Raw genomic sequence first — 21439 nt, forward strand, 5'->3', positions numbered from 1 at the left:
TTGGATTGATTTTTTGTAAGTAGCTTATAAACTAAAAGCTAAAAGACATAAGTTGGGCATGCCCAACTTTTGAATTTTAGCTTATTTTTATACTTATTCAGTCTTAAAAAAAGTGCTTAAACACACTTTCTGTCTTTTCCATACACCTTCAAAAATAATAAAAGAGCTTGAAAGCCAAAAGCTACTTAAAATAAGGCAATCCAAAAACCCTCTTAGGCTTAATCAAATGTCTTGAGAAAAAAGTGGCTTTTAACAGTGTAAAGTTCTTTATTAAGCCAAGGATAATTTTAGAAGAAAAAATTTAATTCTTAATTGTATAAAATATTACTCCATCCGTTCACTTTTACTTGTCACGTTTTATTCCATTAGAGTCAATATAACTAATCTCCGAAGTTAGATTAAATTATATGAATTAAATATTTAAATTTAAATTGCTATCCTTCTCATATAATATAATAAAAAAATATATCTTAAAATATTGATCAAAATCTGTATAATTTTACTGAAACTTGACTAGTAAAAGTGAACAGATGAAGCACTTATTTTGAAATAAATTGAATAAATAAAAGCATCATTTATTTTCAAACGGAGGGAGTAAAAATCAGAAATCTAAAAACTATACAAATACAAAGAAACTGATCGCTTAGTCAAGAAAAAAAATTGCAAGAACCTACACAAAATCACATGCCTGCAATCAATAATGCACGACAATTAAAGCCAAATTTGCGGTGTGGCATTGCAGGACAAGGAAGCAAATTAAAAGAAATTCTTTTAAAAAAGTCTGCCAAAGTCAAAGGAATCTATTTGTCGCTAGACGCTATTCAAAAGTAGCTTTATTTTGATACCAAAAGCAAATGAAGGGTACAATTAAGCTACTTTTGGTAGTTCGAGGGCAATTTTGGCCTCTCCTTTTGCCATGCGGGATTGCCATGCCAGCTTTCTAAATGGCTCCATGTGGTCATCACATTAGTTTGGAGGCACTTATGATACAAAAATAGATGGGGAGGGTATTTTTTGATACCAAAAATAGATGGAGGATAAATATGAGTTATTTCGAATAGTTGGAGGGTAAATTTAGCCCTTTATAATGCAAGGCATGCACTGAATTACAATAACTAACTACACACAAGAAAATGGATACTTGATGGTACAATGCAAAATCTCAGATTTAATAATACTGGGAGCCGAAAAATTACAAGCAAAGACGTACAACACGATATGATTTTGACCTAGCTATTCTACCCATCGTCTATGCTCTCTAGTCCAGTGTTGCATAAGGCGGCTCTATTGACTCAACAGATTTTCCTGGCATCCAAGAGGAGATCATATTTGCGTAAACTAAAGTAACTCACATTTTCAAGGCACGTCACCCTAAAACTCTCAGTTGATCTTAGGCTTGGCTCTTCTAGGCTTTAGCACAAACCAAAGAACTAAGAAAACAACTAGGAAAGCAGGTATTGTTGTCATGTCAAACTCGACCTTCACTTCTCTTTGACGGGTGCAATGTATTGGATGGAGACTGGCTAGAGTTGTATCAACATAATTTACAAACCTGCATAAGAGGAAACTTTTAGCAAAGCAAATTTATAAAACATATCAGTTAAGTGAAAAGTGAATAACTTTTGGATGCCAAATGGAAGTTACTACTTTCAAATGTAGTGAAACATAGTATTCTATCATCTCAAATTGATTGCACATGTAAAAGTGTAACACCAGCAATAAGGGTGTCTGGTGATAATTGTCACATAATCAGCCACACAACAAACAACAGATGCTAACCCTCTTGATGCTTCCTCTAAGGTATAGAGAAGTCTCAAGGCATCCAGATAACGCACTTCCCCACTGACAGTTGAAATCTGCAAGGACCCATAATATGAAATAAATTGGTCAGGAAATTGTTTCATAAGCAGGCTGAATTTAAGACAACAAAAGCCAACACATCAAACTATTTCTTGCAAGCATCATTCTAACTAATGCAGATCAAGGAGATCGAAATAAGAAACAAATCATTCTACCGAAAATGATAGTGCGCCAAGTGTTATTTATCAGGAAAAAATAGTGCAACAGGCGATTGGCAAAAATATTTGCATATATAATCTTTTTTTAAAAAATAAAAGGGTAAGGTAAATATTTATGTATATTGTACTTACTAAGGATTGGCAAAAACTGTAAAGCACTTACTCTTCTCCACAAGCTAACAACATAGTTGTATTTGTTCACCAACTCACGCTCATGGGATTTAAAAACCTTAAAAGTCTGTTCTGCTGTTCTAGATTAAGCATCCACAAAGAGAAAATCTGATAAATGGGTAATTACCTAGAACTTATATGTAAAAAAAACAGCAATTAATGCAGAAAGTCTGAAACTAGTCGTCCACTGTCCAAACCAACGGAAAAGAAGTGCTGAAACCTATTAAACCCAAAGAACCCATTAACCAACCTGAAATTTTAGGACAGACATTTTCATCTTCACAGATTGAGATAAGTTCCGATGCCATAAGATGACTGGGGACCAAAGAAATTTTCACAATGGCAATCACCATTCAAACAGATTGAAATAAATCTTTTATGCACTCTGCTGAAGACAATTCACAAAACCTTCTCGTGGAATACATCCAATGAAACAACTCACAAAAATGACAAATTGTTAAAAAAGGCAGCCCGATGCACTAAAGTTCCTGCTATGCACAGGGTCCGGGGAAGGGCCAAACCACAAGGATCTATTGTACGCATCCTTCCTTGCATTTCTGCAAGAGGTTGTTTCCACAGTTTGAACCCGTGACCTCCTGGTCACATGGCAGCAACTTTACCAGTTACTCCAAAAGTGACATTGTGCAATCAAATAATCTTACTTATACTTGTGAAAGTAGAACATTCATATAGGATACATGTCCGCTCCATAACAAGGCGATGAACAGCTGAATTGACCAATTGAATGGACTCTTCAAGAGCTGTCAATACGTAGCTTCGAGCAACAGTGTCTGAATGGAACTTGGAGAAATGCCAGCCTTGGGACGTGATGGATAAAGGGTTGCATCCAACTGACCAAATCCAGTCCTGTTTAAAGTGTAATGAGAAGAAAAGACGTAACTTGGAGACACCAGAATCAAATTACCCAGCTTTTATCTCAACGCAAAATGTTAAACCAAAAACGTGTTACCACTTTTGTTTCAAGAAAAAGAATCAAGTAAAGCATATGTAAGAATGAAGTAGACTCTTATTGTCTATATTTCATTCTCATGAATAAAAAAAAATAAAAAAATAAAAATACTTTCTTTAAAAAAGGTCCCCAGAAATAAAAAAAGATGCAATAAAACAGAAACTTTGGATTAGTGGAACTAAAGTCACATATACGCTTCAACTAAATTACTAGTAGAAAGCATTCACTGAATTCCATTGATCTCTCACAAGAATGAAACAAATTACTAAATAATAAGTATCATACTAGTGTGACAAACTTTTTACATCTTAAAATTTGGGCTCCAAGTAGGAGGCAAGAAAAAGGAAAAAAAAAAAAACTATCTTAAATAATGTCTTCTTGTTTTTGGAGAGCTTGTCCTGTCTCACTGTCAAAAGAAATAATTTGTCGAGCAAGAAGAAAAAAGGAGCAGAGGAAATGTGTGAGACACCCAAGAAGTTAGCAGCCCTCAAAAGAAGTTAATTGCATGCAAGAAATTTAAAACATTCAGGTTACAAATCTATAGACACCTAAGTTACGAGTCTATAGCCATGGTGAGATCAGTGAAAGAATCATATTCATGTCTTCCAATACCTCAATTGCAGTTTCATGGGCTTGACTATAAACAAGATGAAGGGGAAGCATTCCTGCTAGATGTTCTGACACAGCAGCCAAAGCAGCTTTGATAGGCTTCCTGTATCACAGATGAGAAAGAAAATGCCAGATCAGCATTCTCCATTTTCATAATATCTAAGAAAATCACCAAAACCCACTCAACAGAGAGTTCTTTTGAGATGAGAATTCAGGTAAGCTAAAGAAAGAATAAGGTAAACCTGAAATCACATGGAGGAAACTTGTCTCAAAACTCAAAAGCTCAACAATATCTCTAAAATCAATCCGGAATTAACTAAGAATATAATACAAGGAACGCAAAAGGTCGTTGCTGTACACCTAAATTAGGTCTGGTATTTGCCACGAGCCTTTTTAGTTTAAGTAGAGACTCTATGTTAGTGTCAAGATAAGTGTGAGAGTTGGGAAATCTAGTCTTAGAGAATCCTAATTTGCCTTGAAAGAAAATTTATTTACTAATATTGGAAGGAAATTGACCTGAATGAAGAGAAATGAATAGAGGGATATATATAGCCAAGCCAAGAAGTTAGGTCCAATTGATAGATTGAGATCAAAGATGAGCTAATTTATAGTAGTATTGAGTGTCATGAGTAATGCTTCATCTTGACATGTAATATGAGAGAGGATGCATTGCACAAGATTACTCAAGGTAAAAGATTTATCAGAAAATTACTTGCAGAGAGTTCCTTCCCAAACAATTCAAATTTGGAACGTTATCAACCTCCCACCCACCCCACCCCCACCCCATGTAGCCAAAAGAAAGAATTTAGCATTGCCGCAGTCTTATTTTGGAGACTTTTATATTCTACTTTCCAAGTTCAGAATAAAAAATATTCCAGTTCTCTGTCGCTGTCTTCTCTTCCATTACCTTAACATTCAATCAGAAGATCTCGTCGGTAATAGAAGTTTTGATTCCTTTGTGAAGTTTAGTTATAGGTCTGGCCATTCGTGTTTGCTCGACCTAAATAGTGTATATAAGAGAGTTCATCCCTAGTTGGTATGTGAAGTCCTCCATGAAGTAGGATGGATCTTAATCGTCAATAAAACCATAGTTATGCTTAATTTTCTCAAGCAAGAGTGCTTTATCAAGAATCCATGCAATTCTACCTTCTCATGTTATTATGCCTAAGGGCTCAAGTAGAGCTCTAGAGCAATTATTTTTCTTTTCCTTTTTTTCATCAAATTTATCACTTTAACCTAGCTTTAGACCAGCCTCAATCTGCATGCTTAAACCTTCGCTAGGCCATTGCCACTCTGATCTTTCCTCCAACAAATTTCATTATCATTTGCAGCCCAAAATATGTGCTTAGTTTCAACCGAGGAACTACAGAACACTTCTAGTAGCCACCCAACGGAAGAACAAAGAGAGATCAACTACTAAAGTTGCCCATTCTCTTTACATGAAACTAGCAAAATATAAGCCTAAAGCATCTAAAAATAAATGTTCTTACAAATTGCCTGAAGGTAAATGTATGAGACAGAAAATTTATGCACTAAGTTGCAACATATAATCTAAATTCATCTTAAATGCATAACATAATAACCTCAAATCCCAAAGGAGAGACCGCCCATTACACTGCAAATGACTCTCCCAGGATGGTTCTTCTGACTGCACCACAATGACCATATCAGAAAGCGCTTTGGCTTGATAATGCTTGTCAATTAACAAGGGATCACTGTGAATAAACCAAAAGATAGGCAGTTCAAGGGTAGATCTGCTATGTGCATGTGAACCTGCACTATGAAGGAAATCAAAGCATTATAATTTGCAAAACACAAGATCTAACCAGCTTAGAAGATTTGACCCAAAAAAAGAAGAGAGGGGGATAAGATGGCAGACATGAACTTGAACCATAACATAAAACAAATAACAAGATTATATAGTTGGTCTTAGGTCTCATTCCTTTGCACTTAATAATGAAGGCCTGAATCTTAAGTATTTAGATCTAAGCCAGCCATTAAACGCATTTGTTTTTTAGGTTTGAACCTAATCATTAAGTGCATTTCTATTTTTTCTTCAGCAACCACTTAATGGGTATGCATATATTTGAATAATTGAGATCTATAAAATCTTAATATCATTATGATGCATATCAAGTAATTCTGTAAAGATGGCATTTCACCACTACTACATCCATTTTCATTGCTAACAATCATCGTCACCCAACTTTATCAGCTATCACCATCCACCACCCACAACCCCATTGCCACCAATCACCATAATCAACTATTACCACCACTAGCCGTCATTTACAATCATCACCACCCACCACTATTACCACAACAACCACCAATCGCTATCGACAATCATCAGCATCAACCACCACTATTTGTCATCTCCACAGCCATTAGCTACAACTATGATCCACCACAGTTATCAGCCGCTACCACTAACTACCACCACCATTACCTACTATTGTCAGCCACCATCACCGCTAGCTACAACGTACCCACCCCACCAGCTAACAACACCACCAACCACCACCCCAGTCAGCACTCACAACCACCACCATAAGTCATTGCTACTACCAACCACCATATAATATTTTTAAAATATTTTGTTGGTATAGTATTAAATAAATTAGTATTTTATATTTATTTATTTTTAAACAAAGTTTTTTGCATTCATTTTCAGAAAATAAAGAGTCTTAATTATATAATATTCATATCTTGATAAAACACCTCAATATTCAAATGTATATTCAGCTTCAGACATCTTAATCTTGATAAACATCTTAATATCAGACGTGTGCATTCTTATTCAGATGACTTAATCTAAATAAATACAAAAGAGGCCTTACTCACCTTCAGAACTCCATATACTGATGTAAAACAAAGGAATATTTGATGCAACTACGCTTATACGATGCAACTACTCCATTTACATATTGATCACTTTGTAAATTGTCAATCATATCTAAAACTCATTTCACTTCAAATGGCTACAAGAATATATAAAGAATAACCATATGGTTATCGTTCTAAAAAAAGGGCAGCCCGGTGCACTAAAGCTCCCGCTATGCGCAGGGTCCAGGGAAGGGCTCCACCACAAGGGTGTATTGTACGCAGTCTTACCTTGCATTTCTGCCAGAGGCTGTTTTTACAAGGCTTCAACCTGTGACCTCCTGGTCACATGGCAGCAACTTTATCAGTTACTCCAAGGCTCCCCTTCATATGGTTATCGTTCTACAGATATAGATTAAACTGCCTTTCTTGGCACCATGCCTATTACAATACCGACGGAAGAGAAGAGGTGAAAAGGCTAGCAAGACAGAATGCTTTCTCTTTCATAGCGCCGCACTATGGAGACATTGTAGTGGTAGACCAGATTTACCAGAGGACAGTTGAAACACTTGCATGGTATTAAGAATGAATACTCAAAGTACAAGCTGAAACAGAAAAAATGACTACTAAGTCAATTATTATCCATATAAAATTTACTTATTATCCTCCAAACAGAATATAAATCTACAGGAAAAAAACACACTTAGATTTTCTAATTGATCACCCTAGATGCCTCTTCTTTCCCTCTCAAATGGAATCGGATTTAAGAAGAGTTGGCACGTGTTTTTCAATCTCAACAAACACTAATGGAGTACCGTAAACCTGTGATCCAAAAAACTCACCTTTCAAAGAACCATGATCATTCAATCTCTGCAACTGATGCTGGAGAATGGAAGAATCCAGATAGGAACGAACAGTTTTCCTATATGTTCCATTCACAAGCAACAGGGGAACAGCTGCCGCCCTCCGGGCTACTGAAAAAGCCATGGCTAAAGCAGGATCCTCTGACAGTGGCAACCTTTGAAACAGAGCAGACTGAAAATAAATGTGGGCATATCCAGAGAGAAAGTAGAGATTTGTATTGTGTGAACACATATTTAGAACAGAATCACAAAATTAAAGAGGAGAGTAAGTTAAATCCATGAGGCAGAAATAAAATATACACTTATTCGGACATTCATTTCATACAATATCTGTATTTAACACTCTTACTTTTACACCTCAACATATAACTAACCTACATTTAGCTTGAGACAAATATAGAGAACAATATTTATCTGGAAGGATCAACGGATAAGAGAATGAACCAAACGCATACATGTGCGCACTGAACATCACTTCCTGAGAAGATAGCACCAATGATGAAAGACCATTCCTGATAGCCTTGAGGTCAACAGGTAACTGCTTAATATTTCTGAATTTCTGCACAAACGCATAGAAAATGTAAGTACTAAGAAATGCCATTAGTTTAAATTCAAATTAACATCATACCTCCTGTGTGATAAAGAACAACTGAAAAGATATCTTCTCATAGTAGTGGAATGCTCCATCAGCAAGTGATGGAGAAATGATGTGTCTCATTGACCCCCATAAGGTTGCCCCCAAATGTGCAAGGAAAGTGTCACGAGCAACTGTATAATTTTTGTAATCCTGCATGACCATGGATATAATCAATGATGATCATTATCTTCATTCTCATGATTTTTCATCATACCATGTGAAAGAAACAATGCTACTATAAGAACTTGAAATTTTTTCGGACAAAAAAACAATATCAAAACAGCAACAATAGTTTAGCCTTCTCATAGAAGTTACTGAGTACAACTTTGCAAAAGTAGATACCTCATAAGATTCACTAAACAGGTTCCAGTTCTCCATCCTTTTCAGTGCATCTACAGCCTTTGTCCTATGGCTTTCTTCAGATCCTTCATTCTCAAAAGACTCTAGCTCATTTTTCAAATCTTGCATTCTCTCATCAAGCTCTGGTATGATGGTTTTTACAGTCATGAATTTCTCCAAAATTAAGATAAATTTGTGAATAACAGTTTGAAACTTTTCAAAAAGAACAGGAAAAACTTCGACAACGCCAACACCAGATACCTAGATATTCAGATAATTACCAGGCTTAACAGAAAGCAACTGAATGGCAAAACGACGATTTTTTTAGAAATCATGCAGGATTCTACAGTGAATGACAATGGGTTACCTTCACAAAGAGCAAGCTTGACCTTCCTTCCCTTGCAATGATTGAAAGCAAATAGTTCATATATATCTATTTCAGCTAAAAGAATATCAATGGCTTGATGATCTTTCTGGACCTACATAACAGGATAACCAATATCAGAATTTAGCACCCATACATTCAATGACAAAACATAGTCACCCCAAAAGTCAGAAGGAAAAGAGAGAAAAAAAAAAGAAAAGGCGGATATAGAAAGGGGAGTTCATAAAATTATAGTTTCAAAATTAGTAAGGGGTACAAGATAAAACATTTGGTCTTTAAAACAAGAAGAAAAAATTTAGATGACAAGTGAGAATCATTAAACAGTTTTCATTCTTTATTTGGCGGAAGCAGAGTAATCAGATTTTGAATTTCCAAGAACTTAAGCTCCAAGAATTCAGCCCATTCTACTTGACTGAGAACTCGTAATATTATTTATCCTCAAAGAAATATAAGGAGTATTCAGCCTATAATATTATTCCTAAGATGAAATTTCATCACCTAAGACAACTACTTTCTAGGTAGAGAAAAGTGAAACGAAGAGCCTGTACAGTAAGTGATTGTACTGTATCTATTTATCCTTTTGTTTAGTTAAATCTTTGCTTTTCGTACATCAAAATGTATCTTGGTCTTGCATATCCTTGTTCCATCTATAAAATATTTCTACTGGTTACTGATCAAACAATTCTCTTTTGAGCCAGGAGTCTGTCAGAAACAACCTCTCTACCTCAAAAAGGTAGGGGTAAGGTCTGCGTACATCTTACCCTCTCCAGACCCATCTTGTGGGATTACACTGGGTATGTTGGTGATGGTGGTTACTGATCAAACAAAAACCTTCCCCTATTCATGTGAAAAACTAATCGACTTTCTTTCCTAGAACGCAACTTAAAAAGAAGACATCCATTGTTAGTTCAACTATTTCTCTCCGGAACTTTTCCGCCCAGAAAAGACTTCTAGTTTCCACAGTTACTCCTAAGATTTCTCTTGACCAATTAATTAACTATTAACAAATAATATTGAAAAGCAGACTCAATGATATGATAATGAAAAATAAACTATTTTGTATTATCATACATCACCAAACACAGCAAACTTCTCTTGAATAGCCTCTTGCAATAGATCTTCAGCTTGTTCTTCTGAAATTTCTGAAAGCAAACAAAGAAACACAAAATAAGAATGCATAACGACTGTGTTTTGAGATCAAGTAAACCTGAAAAGATTTTAAACAGGAACTGTAAAGGGAAGATTCCTATTGTTTGAGACTGAAGACTCATATTTTCATCAACTAAAATGGAGTAAGACCTTCGCTATGCATCAACCAAGACCATTATGTACCCAACAGGGAGAAAAACAATCTCATCTAAAACATCCGCAATCAACTTCAAAAATACAATCTAAGGTGTATAGATCTTTTCTGTGCATCAACCAAGACCATTATGTACCCAACAGGGAGAAAAACAATCTCGTCTAAAATAACCGCAATCAACTTCAAAAATACAATCTAAGGTGTATAGATCTATCTATGAAGGCTCACAATGAATGAAAACATGTGTCTACCGCTATAGTACCTGCAACTGCGCCAATGGTTTTCTCCACGTTTGGTAAACTTAGTTCTGTGCGCACACCTTCTCCACCTACAGCAGGTCCCCATGAAAAAGGGCCCGCAGTCAAATCAATAAAAGCCCACCTGATATGAAGTGAAACAAAAATCAGAAATATGAAGGACACTGAATGAGGGAAGTAAGAGAAATTTTAACCTCTGATTTCCAATCCATGTATCAGTGATACATTCAGCATGAAAACCACTATACTGCCCAGCTTTTAACTCTCTCTCAAAACGAAGCTTCAATTCTCCATTTCTCCCATTCAGAAACTTGAAAGGAACAGAGTATCATAACAACAAGAGTCAAATAAAGGATTCAGACGTAATGTTCAAAGAAATAGTTAAAGCAGTATTAGTCATACTACCCTTTAAAATGATCAATTAGCAGGACATATCCAGGGGGAAGGGGAAGAGAATACAGTGGTGTAAACTAATACCTGCATAACCTTGTTCTGAACAACTTCAGCCATGTCCTTTCCTTGAGATACCTTCTCGACATTGTTTAATACATCTAGGCATCTATTATACCATTCTACCTGGTAAGTATATAGGAGGAGAAATATGGTGTGAGAAATATAGAAGGAGAAAAATATTATTGAATTGTGTATCTAAATTATTACATTGAGACCCAATTTATAGATACTACATTAGACTCTTTTTCCAACTAGGAAACTGACATTACAATCCTTTTCCTAGTAGGATTCTATATATTATTCCTATTTCTACTCATATTCTAACACTCCTCAAACTGGTGCATACAGGTCATGTGTACCAAGCTTGTTACAAATGTAATTAATACAAGGACCAGTGAGGGATTTGGTGAAAATATCTGCAAGTTCATCACTCGATTTCACATATTTTGTAACAATATCTTTGAAAAAGTTTCTTCTCTCTCACAAAGTAACAAGCAATCTCAATGTGCTTAGTCCTCTCATGAAACACCGGATTTGATGCGATATAAAGAGTCGCCTAATTATCACACACAAGTTTCATTTCACTTATTTCTCAAATTTTAACTCTCACACCAGTTGTTTAATCCAAATTAGCTCACAATTGGCTACCATCATTGCTCGATATTCTGCTTTTGCACTAGATCGAGCAACCACACTCTATTTCTTACTCTTCCTGGACACCAAATTACCTCCTACTAAAATACAATATCCAAATGTAGAACGTCTATCACAAGGTGATTCTGCCCAATGAGCGTCTATATATCCAACGATCTGCTCCTGATCTCAATCTTCGAAGAGTAGTCCTTTACCTGGAGCTGACTTAATATATCGTACACTGTGAACAACTGCATCCCAATAACTATCACAGGGAGAATCCAACTAAACATCTATATCTTCCAGGATCATTGATTGGCAACCCTGTCCTAGCAAGAGTTTAGTATTCGGATCCATAGGATTGTCAATAGGTTTGCATAATTGCATCCCATCATTCATGTCTCCAATGTCTAAGGTATACTTGCGTTGCAAAATAACAATACCTTATTAGGATTGAGCAACTTCAATACCTAAAAAAATACTTCAGTCTACCGAGGCCTTTAGTATGGAAATGTTGAAAGAGGTGTTGCTTTAAACTAATGATGCCGTCTAAATCATTGCGGTAATAACGATATCATCAACGTAAACCAAGTAAATACATATATTTGAAACAGAATGTCGATAAAACACAGCGTGATCTGCTTCAATACGAATCATGTCAAACTTCAAAATTATTGTACTGAACTTCCAAAACAAGCTCAAGGAGATTGTTTTAGACCATAAAGTGACCAACGCAATCGACACACAAGACTAGACTCCCCCTAAGCAACAAAACCAGATGGTTGCTCCATATAAACTTCCTCCTCAAGGTCACCAGGGAGAAAAGCGTTCTTAATATGCAACTTAAAAAGAGGCAAGTGTCGAACACCAACCATGGATAGAAAAAGACGGACGGATGCAAGTTTAGCCACATGAAAGAAGGTATCATCATAATCAAGCCCAAATATCTGAGTGTAGCCCTTAGCAACAAGGCGAGCCTTCAATCGATCAATTTGGTTATTCGAACCAACTTTCACTGTATAAAACCAACGACAACCAACAGTTGATTTTCATGAAGGGAGAGGAACAAGCTCCAACGTAGCACTCGTATGTAAAGCAGACATCTCGTCAATCATAGCTTGTCGCCATCCTGAATGATAAAGTGCTTCTTTTGTAGATTTAGGGATGGAGACAGAGGACAAAAATGATATAAAGGCATAATGGGGTGATAATAGACGATGATAACTTAATAAGATATAATGAGGCTTAATATTACTAGTGGACCATATACCTTTTCGGAGTGCAACTGGAGGAGAAAAGTTTGTAGTAGGTGTAGGGTCAAGTGCATGATGGGAGCCTGATGCTGTACGTGGACAACGATGATAAGTCAAGAATGGAGGCACGGTGATGGAATTGTAGAAGGTATTGTCGATTCCTCAAAAGTCGGTGTAGGTAAGACTAGTGGCACTGTGGATGGCGATGTAGAAGGTAGGATCCTCAAAAGTTGATATAGATAAGACCTCAAATATGTTAGGATGATCAGAATCAGAAGATGCAAAGTAAGGTTGAGACTCAGAAAATGTGACATCAACTAACATAAGGTGCCGACGAAGAACAAGTGAGAAGCAACGATATCCCTTTTGCACTTGAGAATACCAAGAAAGACACATTTGAGAGCACCAAGGTCAATTTTATCTTTCACTAGGGTGAAGTTATGAACAAAACCTGTACTTCCAAAGACATGAAGGGTAAGGAGTATAAAGGTGACTGAGGAAACAATACTGAATAAGGAATTTGATTTTGAATGGAAGATGAAGGCATCCGATTAATTAAATAGCAAGATGTGATAATTGTATCACCCCAAAAATGCAGCGGAACATGGGATTAAATGAGAAGAGTGTGAACAGTCCCGATGAGGTGCCTATTCTTTCTCTCTGCTACTCCATTTTGTTGAGGGGTATATGAACAAGTCTGATGAATAATTCATTGATGAGTAATAAATTGTTGAAATTGGAAGGGCATCTATTCTAAGGTGTTATCACTATGAAAAGTACGAATAGAGACCGAATTGATTTTGTATTTCCGCATAATAACTCTTGAATATAGGAGAGAGATCTTTCATTAAGAAAATCCTAGTACATCTTGAATAATCACCCATGAAGCTAACAAAATAATGAAACCCTGAGGTAGAAGTGATTCTGCTAGGACCCCAAATATCAGAGTTCACTAAGAAAAAGATAGACTCTGCACGATTCTCAATACTACGTTGAAAGGTAGTTCGAGTGTATTTCCCAAGTTGGTAGGACTCACAATCTAATATGGATACACCAGACAAACTAGGCACCATCTTTGTAGTTTGAACAAACTAGGATGTCCTAAAAGTTTCTAGATTATGTTGGAAGAATCTGTAATTGGACATGCTATGGAGGAGTTAGGAGAGGTGAGGTAGTAAAGACCTTGTGATTCATATCCTACACCAATTGTTTCTCCCGTACTACAGGCATGCATGATAAAAGAAGTCCTCAAGAAATAGCATGCCACAATTTAGGGCAGGAGTCAAACGACTAACCAGATGCAAGGTTAAAAGGACAACCAAGAACATAAACAAGAGAATTTAAAGTGACAGAGGATAAGAGGGTAGCTTGTCTAACTCCTTTTGCTTTGATTTGGTTACCATTGGCTAAAGTGACGGTTGGAAGAGAATATGAATAAACAATATTTGATAGAAGTGAATTATCACCAGAAATATGATCAGAAGCGCCAAAGTCCACAACCCATGATCCAAAGGTAGGAGATTGTGCAGTTGAGGCTACTGGTAAAGATATCTACTTACTTGCTCGATACTGAAGATACTCATTATATTTCTTTTTAGATAAGTACACACATTGATTACTAGTGGTGTTAGCATGCAAATAAGAGCATATTCCACGAGTATGTCCAAGCCTGTTATAATGACTATACTTAGGTTGACAATAGCATACGTCATAAGTGTGTCCAAGCCTTTTAGAATAACTACACCTAGGTCGAGATCCTCCAAAACGACCTCCCCTCATCAATTCTTCATGGACTGTGACGTTTGATTTTTTGATCTCCTCACTGCACCTAGGTCGAGATCCTCCAAAACGACCTCCCCTCATCGATTCTTCATGGACTGTGACGTTTGATTTTCTGATCTCCTCATTAAAGGCTCAGACTTAATCATAGGACTAAACCGAGCAAAAAAATTTGGAAATACATTCCGGAAAAATTTTGGCTACAAAATTTTGATTTCACAATATGATTTGACTTGAAAGCAGTAAGAAACATTAATGAGATATGAAGAAAAGATCTGAATCAACAAAAAAAACAGATGCTGAAAAATCTTACAGTCATCAAAACCCTAACTCCGGCGATCAAAATCTGGAAACAATTTCACAAATGAGGTCGGAAGACCTAGGCGTTTCCAACAGAAGAAGAAAAGCTCAAAAAAACAGATTGAAAAAGCTCCCATGCTCTCGACACGTGACCCAGATCTCGCCAGAAACCTCACCCTTGCCGGCCGCGAGAGCGCGTGAGGTGGTGGTTTTTGGTGATTCTTGTCGAGGTTTTGTCGCCTGAGATTTTTGAACCTTCTGGTAGTGTTGGTTTACGCACAACACTCACCGAATAGAAGATGACACAATTCAACTACAACAGTCGCCGAAAATTGACGCACGATGATTGAGTTTTCTTTTCTTACACTTCTCACCAATGCTCTGATAACATATGAGAAATATAGGAGGGAAAAAATATTATTGAATTGTGTATTTAAATTATTACATTGAAACCCTATTTATAGACATTACATTAGGCTCCTTTTCTAACTAGGAAACTGACATTACAATCCTTTTTCAAGTGGAATTTAATATACTATTCTTATTCCTACTCATATTGTAAGTACTAAAATCACAGTTTTTCTATTCATCTGGCAATTATGTGGACCTTTTAACTGAGCAAAGAAATGCTTTTGATCATCGGAAGGACATTGAAAGGTTAAGCTATCAAGATAAAAGAATGTTACAAAACTAAAACATGAATGATATGAAAATTTAGAGAAACAAGTGTATGAACTGAAATCTATTAACAAACCTAATGTATTGGAACTTAAGTACCAAGAATGAGCATTTGTCACAGTGATGCTCTTTTGAGTTTTGGCATACTTTAACCTTGTCAAGAAAAGAAAAAAGAAAAAAGTGACACTTCACTAATTCATGAAATACCAAAAAAACAAGGAGCTTTTGGTGCATAGCTACACGTTTGTTGCTAGCACATTACATTTTTAACAAAGTGTGTGGACTGAAATCTATTGATAAACCTAATGTACTGGAACTTAAAGTACCAAAAATGAGCATTTGTCACAGTGATGCTCTTTTGAGTTTCGACATACTCACTTCAACCTTGTCAAGAAAAGACAACAACAACAAACCCAGTATATTCCCACATAGTGGAGTCTGGTCATAACCTTGTCAAGAAAAGAAAAAAGAAAAAAGTGACACACTTCGCTTTACTAATCTACATGTTTGTTGCTAGCACATTGCATTTTTAACAACTAAGGAAACAGTGAGAAATACTAGAGAAAAATATTATTGACTTGTTGTATATACATTATTACACTGAGGCCTATTTATACACAATCTCTTTCCAATTAGGAAATTACATTACAATCCTTTTCCAAGTAGGATTCCTTTTTCAAGTAGGATTCAATATATTATATTATTCATGTTCCTACTCCTACTCTAACACTCCCCCTCAAACTGGTGCATACAAGTCATATGCGTCGAGAGTTTGCTACGACGTATATTCTAAGGCATTATCACTACAAAACGTACGAATAAAGAGACCGAATAGATTTTGTATTTCAACACAATAACTCTTAAATATAAGAAACAATCCAGAGCGATCTTTCGTAAGAAAATCCAAGTACATCTTGCATAATCATCAATAAAGCTAACAAAATAACGAAACACTATAGTTGAACAGACTCTACTAGGAACCCAAATATCAAAGTGACCTAAGGAAAATATAGACTATGCACAACTCAGCACTACGTTGAAAGGTAGTTCGAGTGTGTTTGCCAAGTTGGCACGACTCACAATCTAATGTGGATAGACTAGACAAATTAGACACCAGATTTTGTAGCTTGAACATACTAAGATGTCCCAAACGTTTGTGAATTACGTCTGAATAATCTGTAATTGGACATGCTATGGAGGAGTTAGGAGAAGTAAGGTAGTAAAGGGCTTGTGATTGATATCCTACACCAATGGTTTGTCCCGTACTACAGTCATGCATGAAAAAAGTCATCCGAAAAATAGTATGTCATTAGGGCACGAGTCAAATGGCTAACCGATGCAAGATTAAAAGGGCAATTAGGGACATAAAGAACAGAATTTAAATTGACAGGGGATAGAGGATTAGCTTGTCCAACTCATTTAGCTTTGGTTTGGCTACCATTGGCTAAAGTGACAGCCGGAAGAGACTGAATAAACAATATTTAACAAAACTGATTTATCACCAAAAATATGATCAGAAGCGCCAGAATCCACATCCTATGATCCAAAAGTAGAAGACTGTGCAGTTGAGGCTACGGGTAGAGATATCTGCTTACTTGCTCGATATTGAACATTCTCATTATATTCCTCTCTAGATAAATAAACCCATTGACTACCTATGTTGTTAGACTGAGAAATGTGAGCATATTTAGGTGGTGACCATGTAAATAATAGCATATTTCACGAGTATGTCCAAGCCTATCACAATGACTACACTTAGGTCGAGAATAGCATACGTCACGAGTGTGTCCAAGCCTATTACAATAACTACACCTAGGTTGAGATCTTCCAAAACGACCTCCCCCTCGTCGATTATGATCTCCTCATTAAGGGTTCAGACTTAATCATAGGACTAAATTGAAATCAGTGATGAACGTTTGCAGAAATTGTACTGAAAAATTGAAAAAAAGAAGGTTTGGCTACTGAAAAGTGGTCAAAATCTGAGAAAAATGATACGAGTAGGGTCGAAATGATGAACAACCCTACTGGAAAAGATAAATTATTGGGAAAGAGGCCAGATTTCGCACAACACTACACTGACGGAAATAGACGATGACGCAAATCATCGTTGACAGTAGCCGAAAATTGACACACGTTGACCTATCTGACAGAGTTTCTCACTAACGCTCTGATACCATGTGAGAAATATTAGACAAAAATATTATTGAGTTGTTGTATCTACATGACCCTAGATAGCAAGGTGTGGAGGTCACGAATAAGGGTAGAAGGCTAATGGGAATATGTGGGTTGTAGCTTGCAGTCCGGGGTGTTATGGTGTAGCCGGGTTAGTAATCTGAGGCTTGTACATAGGTGTCCTTGGTTTGTGTGTGTATGGTACGACATGGTAGGGGCCCTATGTCTTATGTCTTAGACCCTATTTTCTTTTTCGTGTCGCTCTTATTTTCGCGTAGTTCGTATTTCTCTGATTTCCAATTTACTATTCTTATTCCTAATTTTATTATGTCATCTATCCACTTGTTACTATCCTTTAAGCTTGAGTCGGGGGTCTATCGGAAACAGCCTCTCTACTTCTTCGGAGGTAGCGGTATGGTCTACGTACATCTTACCCTCCCCAGACCCCATGGGAACACACTGGGTTTGTTGTTGTTGTTGTTGTTGTACCTACATCATTACACTGAGACCCTAGTTATAGACACTACATTAGAATCCCTTTCCAACTAGGACACTACAATAAATCATTTTCCAAGTAGGATTCTATGTACTATTCTTGTTCCTACTCCTATTCTAACAGAAACATATGTTGTTCAACAACAGAAAACATTGCATGATGAATATTGATTGCACCAAACACAATATATAAAGGAGAATAAGCTATGACACCTGCAGTTTATTCCCAGCCACTGATATAGTTCAATGAACTACAACAATTACAAAATTCCTTGATCTGAAAGTTGACATTGTTCAGTCTACCTGAACAACAACTTTACATCCAGTAAAAGTGATATCGGCTTCATTTATAACTCTAGAGCATTGGCATATATTCTAGAATAAATATCAATGCAAGCCCCTCTAATAAATTATACAACTTCTTGCATGAACAAAACATTTCATATTCAGATTACTTGCTCATCTATTTCTAACAAGAATTGAACTTTCTCCCAGTAGATAGTAAAGAGCATCATATTTTCGTGTGACAAGTAAAATAGGCACATGCATAACTAATAAGTGCACATTGGGTCTCTATAATACCATATACAATGACATGCCTGAATTTAAGGCCTCCAATGATATTAAGGGGGTCAAGGAGAGATAACTAACTGTATCTGTATCTTCGGTGACAGTCCAGGAAAACTTTGCCATCGGATGCTTGGCATACAATGGTCTTGTCATCTTTTCGAGAGCTGTCACAGTTTTTGTACAAATAAGAATCAGTCATTAATTAAGCTTATCAAAGGACATAAAAATACCAATCATGCTACAGTTAAAAGAATCTGAACACACGTTTACCTACCAAGAATACTTTCTGATGCTCTTCCTGAGTGAAGAATTTTCGATTGTACCTCCTTGTTCTGTATTAAGCATCAAATCAGAGAGAACATTTCCCAAAAATAGATCTCGACAAATCAAGAACCACTGACTGAAGCATATGATCAAAAATCATGAAGCTGATGATCCATGTCCAACAAATATGAAGGGGTATTGAAATTACAATTTTACCTCCCTGAGAAAGTTAATTTCGCTCTCAGATAACCCTTGCCTACATCAGGAAATCCAATACAGATGAATCAGAAAATAGAAATAAAGAAACATGCAAATAAGGAAAGCTACTATGTGATCAGAAATAATCCGGATGCAGCAAATGGACAGAATATTTCAGCAAGAGTACATCCTACACAATGGCGTGTTGCGTTTCTTATTTTCTAAATCAGCCTGAGGACAACCTTTTCTTTCTCTTTCACTCTTCATTATACTCATTTGTATGTCTAATACCAATAAAAATCACCTAAGAAGAAAATGTGAAAGCCAGTTGAAGCAAAAGCTCAAACATATATGCTGCTAATAAGAGTCAAGACGATCTTGACCAAGTAAAATTCCAGTTGCCAGGGAAGTACTGCAAGAACTAAGAACCACATGGATAGCTTCATGGATTTTAATCCATCTCCAGCTGCCACAAAGCTTTTTAAATACTTCTTAACAAGCAAGTAGACTAGATAGCAGAGGACCGAGTTTCTAGGTAATGTAAGATTGATTAAAACAAAACCGGCCTAAGACACATAGATCAGTTTTAGATTTCCAAAACCCTTGTATGCACAATGATAGAGAACAGTCATGGGCCTGCAATGTATTAGATCGGAGCTTTGCATAAAGCCAGATACACATTACATGCTCTAATACTTGAGTTTCAAATCTGACAAAACCTTCAGAAAACTCCGTCAGTTCCAAAAATAGCTGGCCTACCTTTCTTTTTCACCATCCAAAAGAAAGTGACCTCTTTCTTAATGGAAACATCTCTCCCTCCATAAGTTCAGTCATAATGTTTAAACGTGGAAGCTATTTGTTTCTTTAAAGGAGGTTGTGTTTAACTCAAAGTCTCATATACTCATTAACTACTACACTTTTTCACATTTCTTAAATAAAAATATTTTTGAAGGTTCTCTGAAAAATTTATCTAACTCAATACAATCTACTTTAACATTTTAATCTTAGTTTTTATCGTAGAAGCAAGTCATATTTTTTGGAACAAAAGGAGAATAAAACTGTATGTGCATGTGAGCCACTAAAAATAAGTAAAAAATTTTAATTCTTTATTTTACTTTTTACGGAATCATAAATATTACTGAGGATAACTATTTGCATGAGTTCTACTAAAGAAAATAGCAATTTCAACTTGTTCTTTTTCAATTGAGTATCATATTTTTTTTGGTTTAAACTACGTCATTTTGGTTTAAACTAGGTCAAAATACTATCTAAAGGGCAGCCCGGTGCACTAAGCTCCTGCTATGCGCAGGGTTCGGGGAAGGGCCCCACCACAAGGGTGTATTGCTCGCAACCTTACCTTGCATTTCTGCCGGAGGCTGTTTCCAAGGCTTGAACCTGTGAGTCACATGGCAGCAACTTTACCAGTTACTCCAAGGCTCGAGGCTCCCCTTCAAAATACTGTCTATCTTCCAAAAATAGAATATTTCACATGAAAGTTGAAACCACGTAAAAGTGAACCTTTCACACTTCAAAAACTTGAACAAAATGAAATTTGCAAATACTTTAACTCCAATGTAATCAATTAAATCAAGTAGATGTTTTACTGAACAAGTGAGCATGGCCAATCAGTATAGGTTTACTTAAATATAAAGGTGTCAATAAAGCGATTAAGCATTGACCACACCTGTGATGACTCGATATTACATATTATAGAACTAAATAGGTTAACCATGCATTTACACAGCAAAAGAAGAGCTGTCAACCCTAATAAATAGAGCGTCATGTAACACAAGGCTTCAGCCTTAAGCAAGGCATACTTGCCACGGAATGGAATAGCAGATTGTTCCAGACCTCCAAAATGTATTCTCTATGTCACAAAATAGAAACTTACTCAAGAGCACAATGTTCACCATTATCCAATATTAATTCAACTGTCAAACCTAATCCTACATGCACAAATCATCTAAATGTGTAGATAGAAAGACAAACATATGCATATTTGCACATCCATACATGTGTGAATGGCGTTACAATAATAATCAATGCTTGATCATTTTACCCTTGTTGCAACAACTTCAAAATACTAATAGACTTGTCCTCCTTTACGAAGTTCCAACACATTCTTCTGACAGTTAAATATGGACCTCTAATCATCTTTGTCTAATTCAATAACTAAAACCTTAATAACTATGTTGCATACATAATCTTATGTGATCACACTGGATATGTTGTTCTTCTTGTTGTATTTGCTATTTGAAAGATTATACAG

The 21439-nt window shown here is 36.2% G+C and overlaps 1 protein-coding gene across 3 annotated transcripts in view; it reads right to left on the reverse strand.

The window, feature by feature from the left end:
* Positions 1 to 1031: 1031 nt before the first annotated feature.
* The window catches only part of LOC107854049, a 37119-nt gene continuing 16711 nt past the window's right edge, over positions 1032 to 21439 (reverse strand). For 2 of the 3 annotated variants that reach the window (XM_047393677.1, XM_047393678.1), the window contains 18 exons: positions 19189 to 19228; positions 18983 to 19040; positions 18790 to 18872; positions 10853 to 10951; positions 10570 to 10685; positions 10381 to 10499; positions 9887 to 9957; positions 8798 to 8909; positions 8434 to 8573; positions 8083 to 8241; positions 7910 to 8013; positions 7434 to 7609; positions 5352 to 5541; positions 3772 to 3871; positions 2888 to 3056; positions 2182 to 2264; positions 1780 to 1856; positions 1032 to 1552 (listed from right to left, as the gene is read on the reverse strand). In XM_047393677.1, the coding sequence (XP_047249633.1) occupies positions 1381 to 1552; positions 1780 to 1856; positions 2182 to 2264; positions 2888 to 3056; positions 3772 to 3871; positions 5352 to 5541; positions 7434 to 7609; positions 7910 to 8013; positions 8083 to 8241; positions 8434 to 8573; positions 8798 to 8909; positions 9887 to 9957; positions 10381 to 10499; positions 10570 to 10685; positions 10853 to 10951; positions 18790 to 18872; positions 18983 to 19040; positions 19189 to 19228 (2068 nt within the window). In that variant the 3' untranslated portion in view covers positions 1032 to 1380. Of the gene's footprint in view, positions 1553 to 1779; positions 1857 to 2181; positions 2265 to 2887; positions 3057 to 3771; positions 3872 to 5351; positions 5542 to 7433; positions 7610 to 7909; positions 8014 to 8082; positions 8242 to 8433; positions 8574 to 8797; positions 8910 to 9886; positions 9958 to 10380; positions 10500 to 10569; positions 10686 to 10852; positions 10952 to 18789; positions 18873 to 18982; positions 19041 to 19188; positions 19229 to 21439 lie in introns of those variants that run through there. The other variant, XR_007042906.1, reaches the window with a different exon arrangement.

This window comes from Capsicum annuum, chromosome 7, assembly GCF_002878395.1.
Source record: "Capsicum annuum cultivar UCD-10X-F1 chromosome 7, UCD10Xv1.1, whole genome shotgun sequence".
In the NCBI taxonomy this organism is placed as follows: Eukaryota; Viridiplantae; Streptophyta; class Magnoliopsida; order Solanales; family Solanaceae; genus Capsicum; species Capsicum annuum.